The 19,489-nt window shown below is 41.3% G+C and overlaps 1 protein-coding gene across 1 annotated transcript; it reads right to left on the bottom strand.

Moving 5' to 3' along the window:
- Positions 1 to 3,041: 3,041 nt before the first annotated feature.
- Positions 3,042 to 8,024, bottom strand: LOC101470900 (uncharacterized). The gene is made up of 5 exons (XM_004573386.4): positions 7,904 to 8,024; positions 7,503 to 7,626; positions 6,954 to 7,162; positions 4,897 to 5,042; positions 3,042 to 3,352 (listed from the first exon to the last, which is right to left on the bottom strand). Exons 1-5 carry the CDS (start codon positions 7,971 to 7,973, stop codon positions 3,251 to 3,253), a joined length of 651 nt encoding a protein of 216 aa, XP_004573443.2. The 5' UTR covers positions 7,974 to 8,024; the 3' UTR covers positions 3,042 to 3,250.
- Positions 8,025 to 19,489: the final 11,465 nt, after the last annotated feature.

The raw sequence follows: 19,489 nt of genomic DNA, 5'->3' as shown, positions 1-19,489 counted from the left end.
AAGTTGCATGAAAAATAGTATCGTTTTGTGTTGGCCAGTGGTTCTCAAACTTTTCACAATGAGTACCACCTCATAAAATAAATGGCTCTTGAAGTACCACCCTTATGACCTCCATTAAAGTACAGTAGTATAGGCCTCTTTAAAACCACATACAGTTTACAAGAGACAAATTTCTTTCTTATATGAATGTTATTTATTTAACTGTCATAAACAGGATGTGACAACTGATAATAACAACAGCTGTGCTGCATGAAAACAGTCACAGCAGGTGGGACATCCGGTCTTCAAGTGATGACGTGTGAACAGGCTTTAATAAGGCTGTTGTGTTTTAAACATGTTTTAATGTTTTGTATCTTGTTCTATTTAATCTGAACAAGCCCCTAAAAACAGTCAGTGATCACTGTCGGCCTCTCTGAGATTTTATTAACTCTGTTCATTTTACAGCTCAGTTTTTAAACCCTTCTGATGTAGCTACAGCCCATGCAGCAGTATATTAATGACTAACCTCGTGTTGTGGATGGATTATCTCAGTTGTTCTCCTGACTGGAGTTTGGTCCGTTTACAGCATCCTGCCATGCGATTGCATTTGTCTCTAACCATCGGGAACCCTCACGTTAACTTTTATCCAGTGGAAAAAAGTTGGTGTTCATCCTCCAGCTTCACTGTGTTTATGCTAACATAGCTATGTCGCTAGCAATCATGTAGCACATCATTATATACCAGCTAGCCCAACTTCAGCAACCCTACAAACGTTACTGCTGTTTTCTGTTGTAGTTCAGTGGGTCATTCAGTCAGTCAGTGTGTGTGTGTGGGTGGGGATTCCCATTCATTTCCTATGGTGGTCAATTTTGACTAAGAAAACCACATATGTAACAAGAGGTGCTCATCACTTTTATATGTTAGAGTGCATAGTGTGGAGGATATCATAATTCAGTTTTGACATAAACACAACAGGAAGGGTAGTAATGCTTTGCAAAGAAAGTGCTAGCATTCTGTTAATACAGCACAAATTATTTCATCTTTAATGACTAGAGGGAGCCACAATTTGAGAACCACTGGTGTAGGATAAAATAGTTAGTTTGCCAAAGTCTGCCAATAGTCCAACATATTGTGAGAAAGGATCAGGCAGTGGCGACCTTGAATCAGTATGAATGAACTTGAGACTGCAATAGTGTCCCTCTTGTGTCATTCTTTCTCTCAGTATGGATTTGCAGATTGGGGATCAAATGACTACTTTTGAAAAATTATGCTTTGTACCCGAAATTCTGGGAATCCACCTCACTCTATAGAGGGAAGGACCACTCATTTCTCTCCTGATACCAGTGGCCTATTTTAGGATGACATTGTATGTATCCTATTTTTACTGAAGGTGAAAATAATGTGTATGAGTAAGGCCTTTACAGCCCTCAGATGAAACTGAGCTGAACATCTATGGGAGACATTTGAGCTTTCAGTGAAGAATGGAAAGAAGGTCAGCTGAAATGGGTGCATGTCCCATTCAACTTTAGCTGGAAAAATATCTAAGAAAATAGATGGAGTGATGGTTAGGAAGGATCACTCTGCAGAGGTTTTTGGATTTAATTTTTATTGATTAAAAGAAACCATACAAATCTATTTTGAAATAAAAGACACATAAAGACAACAGGCCATTCAAAAGTCAAGGTATGATATTTGCTACATGTGATGACAAATGCAATGATTTTCTGTTCCCCTCCAGCAAAACAACAGGTTATCGTTCAGATTAACTAAGAGGTTACAATTACATTTATCCTTAGTAAAGGATATTGAACCGATTCTGTGGCTGCTGATGGGCACACCGTTTTCTCCAGCTTGAAATGTGTAAACTAGGATAAGTAGGTATCCCCCACCCTCAACGATGTATATCATAAAATGATACAAGCGATGAGACAGAAACCAAACTGGCCACTAATGGGGAGCTTGAGGTATATTTATAAAAATATAATATTATTAGCAATAAGGCATGTACCGCAATAATTAGAAATTGTACCATTGTTGTGTGCGTGTGCAGAAACACTGAAGCACGTGGAAACTACACAAAACATAGTATAAAATATTGTAATTTGAATACAAGATTAAGGCAGATTTAGAAAAGTAAGTAAGAAAGATGCATTTATAGCACTTTTTACTGATAAAAATCACAAAGTGCTTCACAATAAAACCAGAAATATAAATAAAACAAAACAATGAGAAAATTAGTTAAAAACTTGTTTGTATAGAAATGTCTTCAGCTGCTTTTTGAAAGAGTCAGTGGGGTCTGCACGGCGTAAAGACAATGGAAGAGAATACCACAGCTTTGGTGCGTGAAAAGCCGGATCCCCACAAGTTTGGTACGTAGGACCAACCGTGACCTCTGACCTGAAGACCTAAGAGCAGGGAAGAATCATGAGGTTTCAACATGTCAGAGACAAAATCCAACCACGATGCTACATGTACAATCCACACTTACTATTTTGAGGAATTACATCAAATCAATAGCTGACATTGTTTTAATAAAGTAAGACTTTAAAAAGATTAAACTAATGGATCATATTATAGGTCAATAAAACCATGTGCCTTTAAGAGGTGAGTTCACCCCCCTCTTTACTTCAGTAGTACACAGGTTTTCTGCTATTGCACAATACAACTTAATGAACTGTCAAATACTGAAGAACAAAATGTTGAGAGCACAATATGAGCTGTTCACGTCTTCTTTTTGAAGATACTGAAGACAGATGAGTGAGCTACAGTACTGTGCAAAAGTCTTGAGCGACCCTCATTTCTTTATATTTTGCTTCTAAGGAGCTGAACTTTCTTGTAACATTTTAAACTGGTCATGATCAGCAGCTCTCTAAGGTTTCTAAAGCTCTTTCAAAGTTATACTTTAATCAATGCCGACTTTACAGTCTATTCAGTCAGTGTCAACAGGTCGTATGGATTGAGAAAAAATGCATATCTGGGTAGAAAACTGTTAGTCATGGTCTGGGCCTCAACACCAGCTTCATGGAAAATGGAATAAAGGCAGCCAGCACCCCCCCCCCCAGCCCCCCCCCCCTCAGGCTATGTAGAAGAATAAGTTTGGTCATATGAAATATTTAAAGTTCCTTAGAATTGTGAAGACTCTGTTTATGCATGTGTGCACACAGTTGTATTTACTGCAGATACTGTATTTCCATGTATTTTTACATGTTTTAAGACATTGTTGAACCTATTACCCATTTTCCTAATAAGATATAAAGAAATGAGGGGCAGCTCAAGCCTTTTGCATAGTATTGTAAATGTGGTGAGGATGCAGCTGAACTGGAACGTTCCTCATTTCAACATAGGTGGAGTTTTCGCAATCTTTGCTGCTGTTCTGAAACAAAAAAAAAAAACACAAAAGTGACACATCACCTACAGCAGGATTTCTTTTCAAGTAATTAGTTTAGTAACATTAAGTGCAGAGGAGATGCAGACATTTCGGCCTCATTCTTTTGATAGCTTTATTCTGTTAAATGTATTTAATGATAATACTGCTGTTAAAACTGGGTGTTCAGGCACGGCACAAAGGCAGGACAGTTTTTATGGATGTCTTTCAGTATCTTATTAACTGTCTGTAAACTCACTTTGAAAAACCTGTCTACAAATTGTGAAACAATTCCAGAACAATGGTCTTCAATGTAAAATAGAATAACTTTCTACAGTACATAACATTAAAAGTTTCCAAGAATCAGGAGAAATCTTTATGCTCGAGGGACAAAGGATCAAAGTCACAATCCTCCGGTCGGCATCGTCGAGTGGAAAACTCTTCTGTGGTCAGATGAAGCAAAATTTGCAAACATGGACAGTGATTCTTTGGGATCAGAGAAAACAGGGAGAAAAAGGCTGGTGTGTGCCAAATTTTTCAAGAAGTAGAGTGAAAATCAGCAGCACATTGGCATCAAGATATAGAGAGGAGGTCAGGAAAGAGGTGGATTAGTGAGTGTATACAGCCAACTGTAAAACACAGCGTGATGGTTTGGGGCCACATTTCAACAGTGGTGTCGGGACGCTTGTCAAAATTGATGGAATTTATGTAAGAAAGAAAAGCAGTAAGAATTTGAAAGTCTTTTAACTCTAAAGAACACCTTATAGACTAATTTCACATTAGTTATGTTACAAGGGCTGGAGCCTATTGCTCAGCAGGCGTTTTACAGTCTCATAGCAGAAAATGATGCATTAAAACTGCATTCGGTTTTGGGGACGTCCTGCTTTTGTGCATTTCATATTTACAGTCAGCTTATTAGGAAACATTATAAATTTAACTTGTGTGTGTCTAACTGTAACAATGTCTGATGTCAATAAAAATCTGTGTGGGTCAGTTTGATGTTTCATTTCAAAGGACTCTTGAGGTTGACACAGAACATCCACTGTGTGTTGTTATGATCTGAACAATTATTTTATGGCTTTGTATCGTCTGCTGTGAGTGTAAAAAAAAAAGCAGAATTTCAAAGCAGCTTATAAACAGCTTACACTGAGTTGGAAACAAAAATCATTTTAAATTGTAATTGGAAAAACAAACAAATATGATTTCAGACTAAGAAAGTCTCAAAATAACAACGATCAAAAGAAGCTCCCCAAGCCCTCAACAACAGTGAAAGCTGTGGTCATATCATAGACCTTATATAAAAGTTTAAACCTGAATTCTTTCTCATTTAGAAAATGAACTACGGCTGTGTAAAAATCTCTAGCAAAACATCTCCCTTCATCCATTACCTGGCTGACCATCGTAAAAGCTGCTTTCAGCTGCTTTGTGGACCTTTTAACGTTGCGTCCGGGCAAGATGATAACAAACATCTGATAAAAAACACACTAAGACATATAAAGACATATATCGTAAATTACAGCCTCAGAAAAATAGTAATTCTGACAGATAGTCACCATAAGCCTCATGTAGAAGGAGGTGATGATACAGCTGTACACAAACATCAGGGCCAGCAGACCAATCAAAATCCACATGAGCTGATGGGACTGAGGGGGAGGAGGTGAAGGGGGAGGAGTACACTGTGGTGTGGTTTCCAGATGACCTAATAAAAACAGTGGTTACTTCCTGTTTGTACTTCAGTGGTTTGACTGACGTCACTAAACACAACGACATGAACAGCAGCCAGTTTCACGTTCAGAAACATGCATTATTAGGTTTTGTTGTAAAGACTGTTTTACACATTTAGCAGCACAGAGTATCCAGCCAGCTTCGTCAGTAGCGTGGGCGTAGTTTGATCAGATCTGACCACCAATGCAAGGAAGTCAAACTTTGATTTAGATACTGTTAAAAGATTCTGTCTGCTTAAACCACTGAATATACAGACTAAAATCTCTGAGGTGAAAAAAAATCCTAGCCTGCACAGAAATTATTATTTTTTTATTTTTAATTTTAAGAGTCAACAACAGGTTTCAAAGCCTTGCAGTATTTCTGTGATAGTTTCTTTACAAAGTGGTAACTGTAAGGAGCAATCTCTTGGACAATTAACCCTCTGAGGTCTAATTTGTCCTCAGCGATAACACTCATCACAGCCTTAACCATGTGCTAAACTGAAATGGTTTTTAATGCATATCAAACAGAGCTACATTTTGCCCTGATTGCCAGGACATGGTTGAACAAAAAAACGTTTAACAAGTTTAACAACACACCCCTAACCCACACATGCACTGCAGACCATCTACTAATGAGAATGTTGATGGTTCAACCCTGGCTACTGCAGTCTGTATGCCAAATATCCTCAGGTAAGACATTTACCCCAAGATGCATCAAAATGTGCAAATGTTAGAAAACAATGCTTGTGTGAAATAGTGAATGAGGCATGCTGTAGAATCACTCTGAGTGCTCAGAGCAGAAAAAGAACCCGTCGATTTACCATTTTCATCATTCTGATTGAAGATTCTGAGTGTCTGTGTTGATACAGTGCTAACAGAGTTTACCTGCATATCCTTCTAAGACACAGCAATGCATTTTTGTCCCGTGTGGGGGACGTAAATGTGAGACGTCTACATCAAGCACCAGCTATGCAATCTATGAGTCCTACTGCACAGTAAAGAGGATACCCTGGGCTTTTTATCGCAAAATTTGTGTGGTTTGGGCTAAAAGACCACACGGACTTTGCAACTTGGACACAAGGGAGGTTGAGTCACAGTGTCTTTGCTGACATTATGATTCTGTTGCTAAAAAAGTCTCAAGTCTTAACTTTGATTTAGTAGGATCGTGGGTTTGTATTTGCAACTTTAACAACACATAGTTCCTAATTTTACCACCTCCAAATCAAAACTTTTAGTCTGTACCTTTGAATTGCACAGCAGGACTTACTGTGCTTATACTTTTTGGCGCGTTTCCTGTCTTATTTTGATAGTCTATGTGCACTATGTTTATGTGTCCCTGCTGCGTTGACAGCTGTCTCCCCTCATCACCCTTGTGCATATGTTGTCTAGGACCTGCTCAAGTCACTCTTCCCGTGTGGTTCCCAGCAGCCTGCCAAAAGGTTATTTGTTAAAATGATTTCGTGTTCGGACATGTTTCCTTCATCTTACTGTTTTAATATTTGTGAAAATTTGTGAAAGAATGTGTTTTATGTTTTTTTTAATGATGGCCAATACGCACAGAGAGACCACAACCAGTTAGGCTGAAACCGAACTTTGCCCTCCCCCATAACAAAAACTAGCCAGCAGATAAGTATGCAATGAAGTGCAAAACACAGCTCTGATGAACAGAACAAGCTGTCTGCAGAGCTCAACTGTGACTTGTTCCAAACTGAAAACTACTCTTTGGAGGGAGACTGTAATCTCAACTATTCTAACAGCATCTAACAGAATCACAGTATTTGATGCTCTAAAATGTGGACGTTCTGTTGCATCATTTGTCATTTCAATCTTTCACTTCTGCAGACAAAAATTAATAAATAAATAAAATGCAATTTCTGTTTTTATCACTTTTTGTATATACATACCTTGTAGTTGCAGTTTAATTAATTTGTTTGCTGCACTTGTCACGGTTTTGTCCGTCCCATCCTTATTTGTTGCTGACCACTCACATTCATACTTTGAGGTCCATGCCTCTGGCCCAGCATTGAGTAAGATGAAAATGTACTTGAATGGAGCGTCTTTAAGTACGATAATGTTATGACAGGCTTCAGATTCAGTCTGGCAGAGCATCTTTCTGAAAGGAAACAAAGAAATATTAGATATGCAGCTAGCATGACCCAGTCTAATTATTTTAATTGAAATAATGTTAAAATTGCAGCAGGCAGAATTCTTGAAAATGGGAAAAGAAAACCTGCAGATTTTTGAACATAGAACTGCTACAGACTTCATACAGACACCTTTTTGTCATACAAACATTTGATCAAAAACATAAAGAGAACTTCAGTCAGCAAACATGAGTTCATACAAGTAGTACGAGAATTTCTCAACATCCTGCAGTGAAAGAGAAAAGCTTGTTTTTGTCATCTCAAAAACAACACAAATTCACTAAAACCAAGAGACATGCTTCGACATACTTCTCTGGTAAAACCTTGTTGAGTCGAACATCTACAATTATCCCAGTGTTTGCTGTAAAGTTACAGCTGATGAAAACTGTATCTGGGTTATTAGTCTTATTCTGTGGCTGGATCACCTCAAAACCTGGTAAAAAGAAATTCAGAAACAAGGTTAAAACTTTCTGTTTTTTCTTTCTGTCATTAGAGTCCATGTGGAGAGACATCTAAGGGTAAATGTTTTATTTACTGTACCTTTCAATAACATAACACACTGACCATGAGAAATGCAAGTCCATATTTGTGTTCTACTGTGGCCATTTTTTAACTCACTGGACCAGCAGTTCTCATTAATCACTAAAGTTGAAAAATTAATTACTAAAATTAAACTGCTACAGTTTAGAAGGTGAAACTGAAAGTCTTACCATTGCTTGGGTAGAATAAGGAGCTCAAATAATAATAAATAAAGAAGCTTTTGAAGCTGGAAAGTATCATCGTCTTCTCCCCGTTGTAAAAAAACACTAAGCTGATTCTCACCAGATTCTCCTTTTGTACAGAGACTGCATTAGAAACTGTCATTTGAACCTTTTGGTTTCTGTGGGCTGTGCTCTTTCCTGTAGTCGTCAGATAACAGACATTCATTTTTTCCTTTTTGTTCACTGCCAGAAGAGTTCACATCACACTGTTTCCGGGACTACAGGAAATATTTTGCATTTCTTACTGTCTGTTTACGTTATTTGGAGTTACAACTTTACTGGTGCTTTATGTGCAGCTTTGGAAAAAGACTGAAAAGACTTTTTTAACTCATCACTCTAAAATCCTAAGCCATTTAGATCTTAGCAAGCACTTTATTATAAATACTATATAAACACTAAGCCAAGCACCTTTTATCAGCCTCAGTTCTTACTGTCATGAGTTTCCAAACATATTTCAATGATTGCTTGCACCGGGCCAACATACACTTAGCTAACACTATGACTACTGAAAGGTGAAAGGAATGACACTGATCATCAAGAAAAACTGGAAAATGTAGTTCTTGTGGGGTGTTTCTGGTCTGAAGTGGTTACTATCAATCAAAAGTGATTCAATGAAGGAACGGTGGTGCACCAGTGACAGGGAACTATGGGAAGAAGGCAAACCAGCTGAGGTAGTGTGCAGTTTTGGGCAATGTTCTGCTACCTTGGGTCCTGTGCGTGCTACTTTGAAACATCCCACTTACCTTAGCACTGTTGCAGTACACCCCTTAAAAGAAAACACACCCATGAATACCCTTTATTGGAAATGGCATCCCCTGATGGCTGTGGCCTCCTTCATCAGGATAATGCACCCTGCCATGAACCAAAAATGTTCAAAAAGAGTTTGAAGATTTGTCCAGTTGACCATCTGTGGGATGTTCAGGACAAACAAATCTATTTCACACCACATCATACTAACATCTTATTGCCAGATGACACAGCACACCTTCAGGGAGCTAGTGGAGACTTGTCTTGATGGGTCAGGGGTGTCATGGCATCAAAAGGCCAGTCATCTAAACATGATCAGCCAGACTTGTGATGACAAAGACCATAATGGAAGGCCTTTGTCATCACATGCTTGAAATCATCATGTGTTTTTTGCTGAACTGTTGGGTAGAAAATTACATGAACACCATACAGAATATTGATTGATTGATTGATTGGTAATTTATTTCAACATGTGAACAATATACAAGTACATTTAGAAAAGAAATAAGAGAGAAAAAAATACTATACAAATTACATACAAAAAATTATGACAAGTGTGGTTGAGTGTCTGTTAACAGAGGTGATCCAGTAATGCTGCACTCAGGAATTAGACTAACTGTTCACTTTAGCTAAAGTTATTAGGTTAGCTAAAGAGTTGGGAAGACATAAAAACCCCTAAAATACAATGGTTTGGGCATTCATTTTCACATTTGCCTACTGTGGGGGTCTCTGCAAGCATACGGAGCTGTGAGAGGGTACACGATGACAACTGTGGAATTCTGCTGGAAACAGTCGATCATATTCATTTGTAAAAGCTGAACCCAGGGCAAACTACGCTAAATTAGTGTTTTTAGGTAACAGCTACAATAAGCATAACAGATAATAACAAGATGAATGACTTCTGAATGCTTAATCTGTACCCCGCCTCAGCTCAAGATGCCGTAGGTCCACTCAGTGACACTCCGCAGGTACAACATGTCATGGTCCTGGGCCATGTTGGCCCAGTATTCTTAGTTTTTGTGTGTTTTTGTATTTTGTCCCCTATTTATGCCTTGGTTCCTAGGTTATTTAGTTAAGATGTTCCTTATTTGGTTACCTCCTGTGTGCCCCTGTGTATCTGTGAACCCTCGTCTCTCCTTGTGTTTTATTCCATGTTTTCCCCAGCCTGTTATGCCTGTGTCCTCCCCGTACTCTCTCCTCCTGTCTGAACCTCCGTGTACTTCCTGTTTTACTTTGACAGTCTCTCGTCAGTATGTGTCATGTTGTGTTCACTCCTGCCCTGTCTCGTTATGATTATCTGTGTCAGCTGTGTTCCCCGTGTGCTCCGACTTCCCTCGTTAACCCTCTGTGTATTTATGTGCATGTCTCCCTCAGGTCAGTGTCGCGTCGTCAATGTCTCCTCCCCGAACCTGTGTGTCTTTCTGTGTTCCCTCGGTCTTCTGTTAGTATTCCCAGTTTAGTTCTGTTTCTTTGTGAAACCTGCAAAAAAAGCAGTGATTTTGAGTTCAGTTCCTGCCTCCATGAGTTTTGCGTTTGGGTCCTCTTCTGCCTCCACACAGCCAGTTCATGACACAACATAGTTCTGTTAATCAGCACTCGATTACTTTCACGAATGACCCGGATGTATGACCCCAAAAACTGAATTGTACCACTGAAATTGAATGGTGCGAAGTGAAACTGAAAGCATTCAATTGCTAAAATTAAAGAAGGACAGTTTCAAATTAATTAATTTTCAAAATATAAAATTCAGTTTCAATTTAGAGATGATCATTTCCAAATCAATACATTGGATTTCAAATTATGCTAATTCTAATTGAGTTTTAGAAGCTTTCATTCAAGTTGAGCAATTCAAATTCAAATGTAACTTATTCAAATTCAGTTTCTGATGGCACAAAGTTCTGCCCATAGTTAGCCTTCTTAGACTGTGAGATTTCCATCAGTAATGGGGGACATTTAAAAGCTGACGTGTACGGTAAACCTACACATACGGATCAGTATCTAAGGTTTGACTCTCATCATCCACTGGAGCACAAACTGGGCGTCATCAGGACGCTATAACACAGAGCGAACACCATCCCCACAGACACAGCAGCCAGAGAAGTAGAAGAACATCAAGAAGGCTCTGAGTAAATGTGGTTATCCCAGCTGGACTTTTGTCAAAGCTGGGAAGGCTCCTAAAGAAAGCTCCAGCCGATCCAGGAGAGAAGGACAACCGCTGCCTAAGCAAAAACCTGCAGTAATCCCATATGTGTCAGGAGTATCGGAGCAGCTGAGACACATTTTTCCTAAACACCAGGTCTCTGTGGCTTTTAAACCCCAAAACATGCTGCGCCAAAAACTGGTCCACCACAAAGGATCGTGTCCCCCGACACAAACGGAGTAACATAGTGTATGCTGTTGAGTGCCAGGAGGATTGCCAGGATTTATACATCGGGGAAACCAAACAACCTCTGGTGAAGCGGATGGCACAGCACAGAAGAGCCACCTCGTCAGGCCAGGACTCTGCAGTCTATTTACACCTACAGGCCAGTGATTGGGTAAACCTGCAGTCAGCTGAGACTGAAGAAGTTACTTGGATGATGACGAAACATTTCTCCCACTGAAATCATCCAGATGAATAGAATCAACTTTTGGGCAGTGACACTGATGTTATCAAATGTTACCTAGGAAGGAATTATACCTGCCATGTGCAGCTATAACAAATCTCAACGACTGATCCACTACAATTTGCATACAGGCCTTGTAGGGGCGTTGATGATGCTGTGATCACTTTAATAAATTTCTTGAACACTGAAAAAATGGCTGTTTTCAGTGTTCATTAACCCTCTGAGCTCTAAGTCATCATCCATGATAGTCCCATGTTTAATTTTATCAAAATATATTTTTAAAAATAGGTTTTTCCAAAGTGTCTTTTTTGCTTTTCTTCTTAACATAGAGTCTGGGCCATATTAATGACGACTTAGACCTCACAGAGTAAGTTAATATGACCTGATTGAACTATTGAGACACCAAGGCCAAGGAAAGTCACACGTGGTTGTCATGTCAAACACTGTTGAAATTCCTCGTGGGTAAAGAACTGTCAGGGTCCGTCTGTCTTCCCTTCTCCAAGGCTGTGTCCACATTCAGGGGCTGCATCCTTCGAAGGACCCAGCCTACCCAGTCTACGTATGTCAGGTCCTTCAAAGTCCAGGAAGACCGGAAGTGCAAGGCTTGTTAAACTGGATGGGCTAGCCTACATTGCACATTCCCTGTTGCCTAGCAACCATGATGGCAGCAGCTACAGCTGTAGTGCATGTTCAACAGAAATACAGAAAATCTTAATTTTATGTCATTTCTTTGACTTTCTCTGGGAAAATTGTTTTGTTTCATCTACATGTGATGTATCTAAGAGAACATCAAGAGAATATCTGAGAGAACACTGAGTGCCTTTAACAAAAAATGAGCCTACCTTTAGCTAGTAAGCTAGTAGTTCATGAGACTAGTTTCATTTCATTGTAACAGTACAAATATAATACATTTGTCACGGGTGCTGAGACGAGCCGTGTGGTATTGAAGGGAAAAAGGACCCAAAACGCAGGCAGTAGATGATAACGCTTGGTGATGATTTATTTACACAGTGGTGAGAAGGCAAAACCGGCAAGAGGGAAGACAAAACTAAAGACCTGAACTGGGAAAGCTAAATGACAAACCTGAGAAGATACAAAAAGGGATGAGAGGCAGAGAGACGAGCAGGACACCGAGTAACACAGACTGACACGGAGGAACACAGACGAACCGGCAACAGGCAGGAGAACACACAGGGCTTAAATACACACACCAGTAATCAGGGGATGAGAGACAGGAGGGCAACACAGCTGGGAGGAATCTGGGCTGACGGGACAGGGGAAAACTGAACACACGCACATACGACACAGACCTTCACAATAAAACAGGAAACTCAGACACATGGAACCAGACAAGACATTGAACTAAACAGACAGATTCACAAACAGATGGGGTGACACCATAGACAGACAGATACAGACGCAGACTCAGAGGCAGACCGAATATAACACAGAACCTAAACAATCATCATCTAGAAAATGATAACGAACTAAAAGCGCTGGGTCACCGACCCAGGACCATGACAACATTTTACATTATATATAGTTTACTATTTAAACCATCCATCCATCTTCATCCGCTTTATACGGGGCCGGGTCGCGGGGGCAGCAGCCTAAGCAAAGAGGCCCAGACCTCCCTCTCCCCAGCCACCTCCTCCAGCTTATCCGGGGGAACACCAAGGCGTTCCCAGGCCAGCCAAGAGATATAATCTCTCCAGCGTGTCCTGGGTCTGCCCCGGGGCCTCCTCCCGGTGGGACATGCCTGGAACACCTCACCCAGGAGGCGCCCAGGGGGCATCCTTGTCAGATGCCCGAACCACCTCAGCTGGCTCCTTTCGATGTGGAGCAGCAGCTGCTCTACTCTGAGCCCCTCCCGGATGGCCGAACTTCTCACCCTATCTCTAAGGGAGAGGCCAGCCACCCTTCGGAGGAAGCTCATTTCTGCCGCTTATATCCGCGATCTCGTTCTTTCGGTCACTACCCACAGCTCGTGGCCATAGGTGAGGGTAGGGACGTAGATCGACCGGTAAATTGAGAGCTTCGCTTTTACACTCAGCTCCCTCTTCACCACGACGGACCGGTGCAGCGTCTGCATTACTGCAGCTGCAGCCCCAATCCGTCTGTCGATCTCCGGCTCCCTTCTCCCATCACTCGCGAACAAGACCCCGAGATACTTGAACTCCTCCACTTGGGGCAGGAACTCATCCCCGACCCGGAGTGGGCACTCCACCCTTTTCCAGCTGAGAACCATGGCCTCAGATTTGGAGGCGCTGACATTTAAACCTTTTTTGAAAAGTTTTTTTTGGGGAAAAAAAAGCTCAGCGGTGGAATTTAACCCTGTCTCAAATATTACAATTCAGTTCAGATTCAAGGTATTTACTTTTATTTCATATAATTTCTAACTTGTGACTGTCTGACATACAGATATTAACCCTTTGAAGCCGGTCGGAGTGGGCACGCTCCGTTTTCCCTAACTATGTTTAAATCCCGGTAGCACTGCAACCACGTAAGCTAGCGCAATAATTTTTTTTGCATATGAAACCGGAGGAGTTGTACTTACATTTTATGCCATCAGCTTATCCTCGGTCACAGTTTCCTTCCACATATAGTCTTGCAAAAACTGCATAAAAAGCACTTGCAGCAACAAAAACATAATATTCCAGAAACACGCTTTGCCGATCCGATTAGCTGTTTGTAACACTTCCTACATTGGAATAGACGTCAGCGCAAACTATCGCATGTCCGCCATGACCTGCCCGAAACCGGAAGTGTGCGAATGCTGTTTGTTGATTACAGTTCAGCGTTTAACACAATAGTGCCCTGCAGACTGTTCACAAAGCTCAGGGATCTGGGACTTAACAGCTGTCTGTGTGCATGGGTGTTGGACTTCCTCACTGGCAGAACTCAGGTGGTGAGGGTGGGCAGGTGCTTCTCCAACAGCATCACCATCAACACAGGAGCACCTCAGGGATGTGTCCTCTCGCCACTGCTCTACTCCCTCTACACTTCAGACTGTGTGGCCACCCATGGCTCCAACACCATTGTGAAGTTTGCTGACGACACAGTGGTGTTGGGTGCCATCTCCAACAACGATGAGGCGGCCTACATGGATGAAGTGAAGAATCTGGCATCGTGGTGCCAGGACAACCACCTCCAGCTGAACGTCAGCAAGACCAAGGAGCTGGTGGTGGACTTCAGAAGGGGTCAGCACAGAGACTACAAGCCCATTATCATCAATGGAGCTCCAGTGGAGAGGGTGCAGTCCTTCAAGTATCTTGGTGTCCACATCTCCTCAGACCTGACATGGGCTGCCCACATTCAGGTCCAGACCAAAAAGGCTAGGCAGCGCCTGTATCACCTACAACAACTGAGGAAGTTCAGGGTCTCTCCAAAGATCCTCAGGATTTTCTATACAGGCGCTGTGGAGAGCATCCTCACACAGAACATGACATCGTGGTTCGGGAACAGCTGTGTGAAGGACCAAAAAGCTCTCCAGAGAGTGATCCATACAGCAGAACGCTGCTGCAGGATTGCTCTCCCCCCGCTTCAGGACACCTACACCAGGAGATGCCGGACTAGAGCAGCGCAGATACTGAAGGACCCGTCCCATCCTGGCAACAAACTGTTCCAACTTCTGCAATCTGGTAGAAGGTTCCGCATCTTCCGGGCAAGGACAGAGAGACTCAAGAGGAGCTTCTATCCCCAAGCCATCCGTGCCCTAAACACACACACCCGCCCTCTCACATCATCTATAATTGACTGAGACAGGACTCTTCCAGACACTAAACCAAGGCACAATGTACATTTCAATTCCTTTCATTTTAAATATGTTTATATTGTCTATCCTGTAAAATAGTCAGATGTCTATTCATATTAATGTACAGAATTCACCTGCTTGCTGCTACTACTGCACATTCACCCAGTGTATATACTATATGTATATATATATATATATATATATATATACATATATATATCCTCTACACCCCCCCCCCCCCCCCCCCCCCAATTTTTGCACATGTCGAGGAGCGTGTCAGGCTACATTTCACTGTGTGTTATACTTGTATAACTATGCACAGTGTTGGGAAGGTTACTTTTAAAATGTATTCCATTACAGAATACAGAATACATGCCCCAAAATGTATTCTGTAACGTACTCCGTTACGTTACTCAATGACAGTAACGTATTCTGAATACTTTGGATTACTTAATATATTATCATGCTTTTTACAACAACGTGAATGTACTATTGCTGTGATTTATTACTATTACTGAAGGTCCGCGACTCCGAACTGTAGTAAAGGGACCTCTGACTAATACGGCGGGGTCCCTGTCGGCTCGTAGCCCAAAAATAGCTTTACTTTGTTGTGTGGGTCAAGTTTTCTAGTGAGAGACAGAGAGAGGCGTTGAAAGGCTGCTCCAACGGAACTTATTGTTTTCGGAGGAAAACACGAACACGGCGTACAGTCGAGTCTTAATAGCTTACTTACAACTGGGCTCGTCAGGCTCTCTTCTTGGCTGCAGTGGTTATTATTATATTTACATGCTTCCAGCTCCCGTTTTTCCTCGACGACAACTCGTACCTTTCCACTCCCCTTTTTCTCCCTCCTCGCGCTCACAGACACATAACGTGTATGGCAGTCCATTCTCCCTGCAGCACGGACTACACTGCCCATGATGCTACATTCTTTAGAGCTATGCTTGTAGCATTCTGCCTGTTAGCTTAGCACAACAACAACAACAACAACAACGAAAAGGCGCTCTCTCACCCAGGAAACACACAGAGAGAGAGCGTCGCCCTGTAACCATGGCAACCGTAACGCTGCCGCCTGGAACAGCTGTCAAACAAAACCCAAACAGTCCTGACCCGCGACAAAATGAAACAGGAAAGTACCGCAGTGTAATCCATTTATTTCAACAAAGTAACTGTATTCTGAATACCACCTTTTTAAACGGTAACTGTAACGGAATACAGTTACTCATATTTTGTATTTTAAATACGTAACGGCGGTACATGTATTCCGTTACTCCCCAACACTGACTATGCATGTGACAAATAATAAAAAACCTTGAACCTTGAACCTTGAAGTGACGTCATTGTCGTGGAAATGTAGTTCTTTACCATCAGTGCCTTGTAAGCCTATACTGGTGTTTTTAAAAGTTATGTTTGACTTTATGACTTTCTGTGTCGTTTCTGGGATGCTCAGGACTCATATTGCACTGCTGGAAATAGTTTATTTTGATGCTGCTTTTTTGCAAATTTGCATTATAATATTTATTTTCGTTTTTTCTGCAGTGTATAGAAATTGGTGTATTTCAAAAATAAAACTATGAAGACACTCAAAATAAATTTCCTGTGGTGGGAAACTAGTTTGTGCAACTTTTTTGTATTTACAGTTTTGCGGGATAAGTCTCTTAAATTTCTCTAACTAGAAATATATGTTAAAAAAACAAAAACGATTTTCAATTTTTTTGTAGTTTATTGCACTTTGTTGCAATTTATGTAATTACTATGCACTTAATGCAGACATATTATTAAAATTTGGGCTATAATGGTTGTATTGACAATGCTCCCAAAAATGGCTCCACAGCATGTAAAAATATAATATAAGCTCTGGCGGACTTGGTTCTATGGTTAATATACAATGCTCACTGTCTGAAAGCTTTAGCTGTTTTTAAGGGCAATATCTCAAAATAAACTAAAAAAGATTTGATCTTTGTATGTTTCAGATAAAATGGAAGACAAACTGATGCAGTAAATATTCTTATAATGATGAGAAAACTGTGCAGTATAATTTAAGTATGAATTTACTTAAGCTGTTGAAGATATGAGACATGTTTGGATAAGAGGCTCTAACCCAATCCTGAAAAAAACAGGTCTAGATCCAAACAACTTTAATAATTTCCGTCCTGTCTCCAATCTACCATTCCTCTCAAAAATTCTTGAAAAAATAGTTGCTTCACAAGTCCATCTACACCTAACTGATAATAACCTTTACGAACAGTTCCAGACTGGCTTCCGTCCTCTGCATAGCACCGAAACTGCTCTTATAAAAATAACAAACGATCTTCTTATGGCAGCTGATTCTGGTCTCCTCTCCATCCTTATTCTTCTTGATCTGAGTGCAGCCTTTGACACCATCTCTCATCCCATTCTCCTTAGCAGATTAGCTTCTATTGTTCTCTCTTATACTCCATTAGCCTGGTTTAAATCATACCTGTCTGACCGCACTCAGTTCATTCAATTAAAATCCTTCACTTCTCAGCCTTCTCCTCCATCTACTGGGGTGCCCCAGGGATCTGTCCTCGGGCCCCTTCTTTTCATCATTTACCTTCTTCCACTCGGACACATTTTTCATAAATATAATATTCAGTTCCACTGCTATGCCGATGACACCCAGCTTTACCGCTCTACCAAACCCGATTCTACTCTTCCTCCACCCTCCCTTACCCTCTGCTTAGCTGAACTCAATTCCTGGTTCTCCTCCAACTTCCTTAAACTCAACAGCAATAAATCAGAACTTCTCCTGGTCGGCACTAAACGATTGCTATCCAGAATTAACAATTTCTCTCTCACCATCAATAATTCGCTGGTCCCTATCTCTCCCTCCGTGAAAAGCTTGGGTGTCATTCTCAATAGCACATTATCCTTTAATTCACATGTCAATAATGTCACACGTGCAGCATATTTCCAACTCCGTAACATCAATCGCCTCCGCCCTTTCCTCACTCCTCATGCCACTGCCATTCTCGTCCATAATCTTGTTATCTCTCGAATTGATTACTGTAACTCACTATTATTTGGCCTTACACAAAAATCCATTAACAAGCTCCAACGTGTCCAGAATTCTGGTACCCGTATTATTACTAGGACTTCCTCTACCCACCACATCTCCCCAAACCTGAAGCAGCTTCACTGGCTCCGGTTAAATTTCGCATCCATTTTAAAATAATCCTTTATACATTTAAGGCTATTCTGTCATGGTCCTGGGCCATGTTGGCCCAGTGTTCTTAGTTTTCTTGTATGTTTGTATTTTGTTCCTTGCTTAGGCCATGTTTTCTGAGTTGCCCTGTTGTGTTGTTCCCTAAGTGTTTTCCCTTCATGGCTTTTACCCCCTGTGTGCCCCTCTGTGTATTTATGAGCCCTCGTCCCCTTTCGTGTTTATTCCGTGTCTCCCCTGCCTGTTACGTTGGTGTTCTACTCGTGCTCTCTCTCCTCCTGTCTGAACCTCTGTACTTCCTGTTTCACCTCTCCCGTCAGTGTTCAGTTCACCCCGCCCTGTCTCGTTATGATTATCAGTGTCACCTGTGTTCCCCGTGTGTTCCCACTTCCCTCGTTAACCCTCTGTGTATTTCTGTCTGCGTCTCCCTCTGTTCAGCGTGACGTCGTCCCTCATGCTGCGTGGATTTCCCTGTGTCTCTCCCTCCGAGTGTTAGTTTACTTTTCCCAGTTTAGTTTTGTATTTCCTATGTTCTGCCTCTTCAGCAATAAAGCTGCCTTTTGAGTTCATCCCCGTTTGTGTGAGTTTTGCATTTTGGGTCCTCCTCCTGCCTGCCACACAGCCGAGCCTTGACAGTTTCATTCTCTCTCTCCACCATACCTCTCCAATTTAGTACAGATGAACGTCCCATCCCGGTGCCTCAGATCTTCATCTCCTCTTTCTCTCTCTCTTCCTTCCGCTCGTCTGATTACAATGGTGGGCGGGGCTTTTAGTTGCTCTGCCCCTCGACTTTGGAATTCCTTACCCCCTGACCTCAGAAATATTAGTTCATTCCCTCTTTTTAAGTCCACCCTCAAAACTCATCGGTTTAAAATTGCTTATGTTTAAACCTCTGTATGCTCCTAACTTTTGTCTGTTATTCTTATATATATATTTCCAGTTTTTGTGTTTTTATTTGCTGTACAGTGTCCTTGGGTGCTTTGAAAGGAGCTATTTTTAAATAAAATGTATTATTATTAGAATACAGAAGCAACTAAGTTGTTTATAATTAGCACCCCCCCCCCCCCCCCCCCCCCCCCCCTCTATATGACGTCTGGGGTAATAACCATCTCAAGTTCCCTAATTTCCCCTTAACTGTCCCCAACACCTTTTCCCAGTTCTTGTTTACTGTATCATCTTCCCCAAGTACACACCCAAATACTTCAAACCACCTGGAAGTTACAAGAGTCCAGCCAATCCAGCCA

Source organism: Maylandia zebra, linkage group LG16 (genome assembly GCF_041146795.1).
Source record: "Maylandia zebra isolate NMK-2024a linkage group LG16, Mzebra_GT3a, whole genome shotgun sequence".
NCBI classification, from domain to species: domain Eukaryota; kingdom Metazoa; phylum Chordata; class Actinopteri; order Cichliformes; family Cichlidae; genus Maylandia; species Maylandia zebra.
Note: the sequence above shows the minus strand (reverse complement) of the source record. Positions and strands in the feature narration are given on the sequence as shown.

What these genes read in the sequence shown, in the direction of transcription:
- LOC101470900 (XM_004573386.4), bottom strand. Translation starts at nt 7,973, where the DNA reads ATGATACTTTCCAGCTTCAAAAGCTTCTTTATTTATTATTATTTGAGC. An exon ending in CTTATTCTACCCAAGCAATG is followed by an intron (nt 7,627 to 7,903) that starts GTAAGACTTTCA and finishes TCTTTTTACCAG; the next exon opens with GTTTTGAGGTGATCCAGCCA. An exon ending in AACAAGGTTTTACCAGAGAA is followed by an intron (nt 7,163 to 7,502) that starts GTATGTCGAAGC and finishes GTTTCCTTTCAG; the next exon opens with AAAGATGCTCTGCCAGACTG.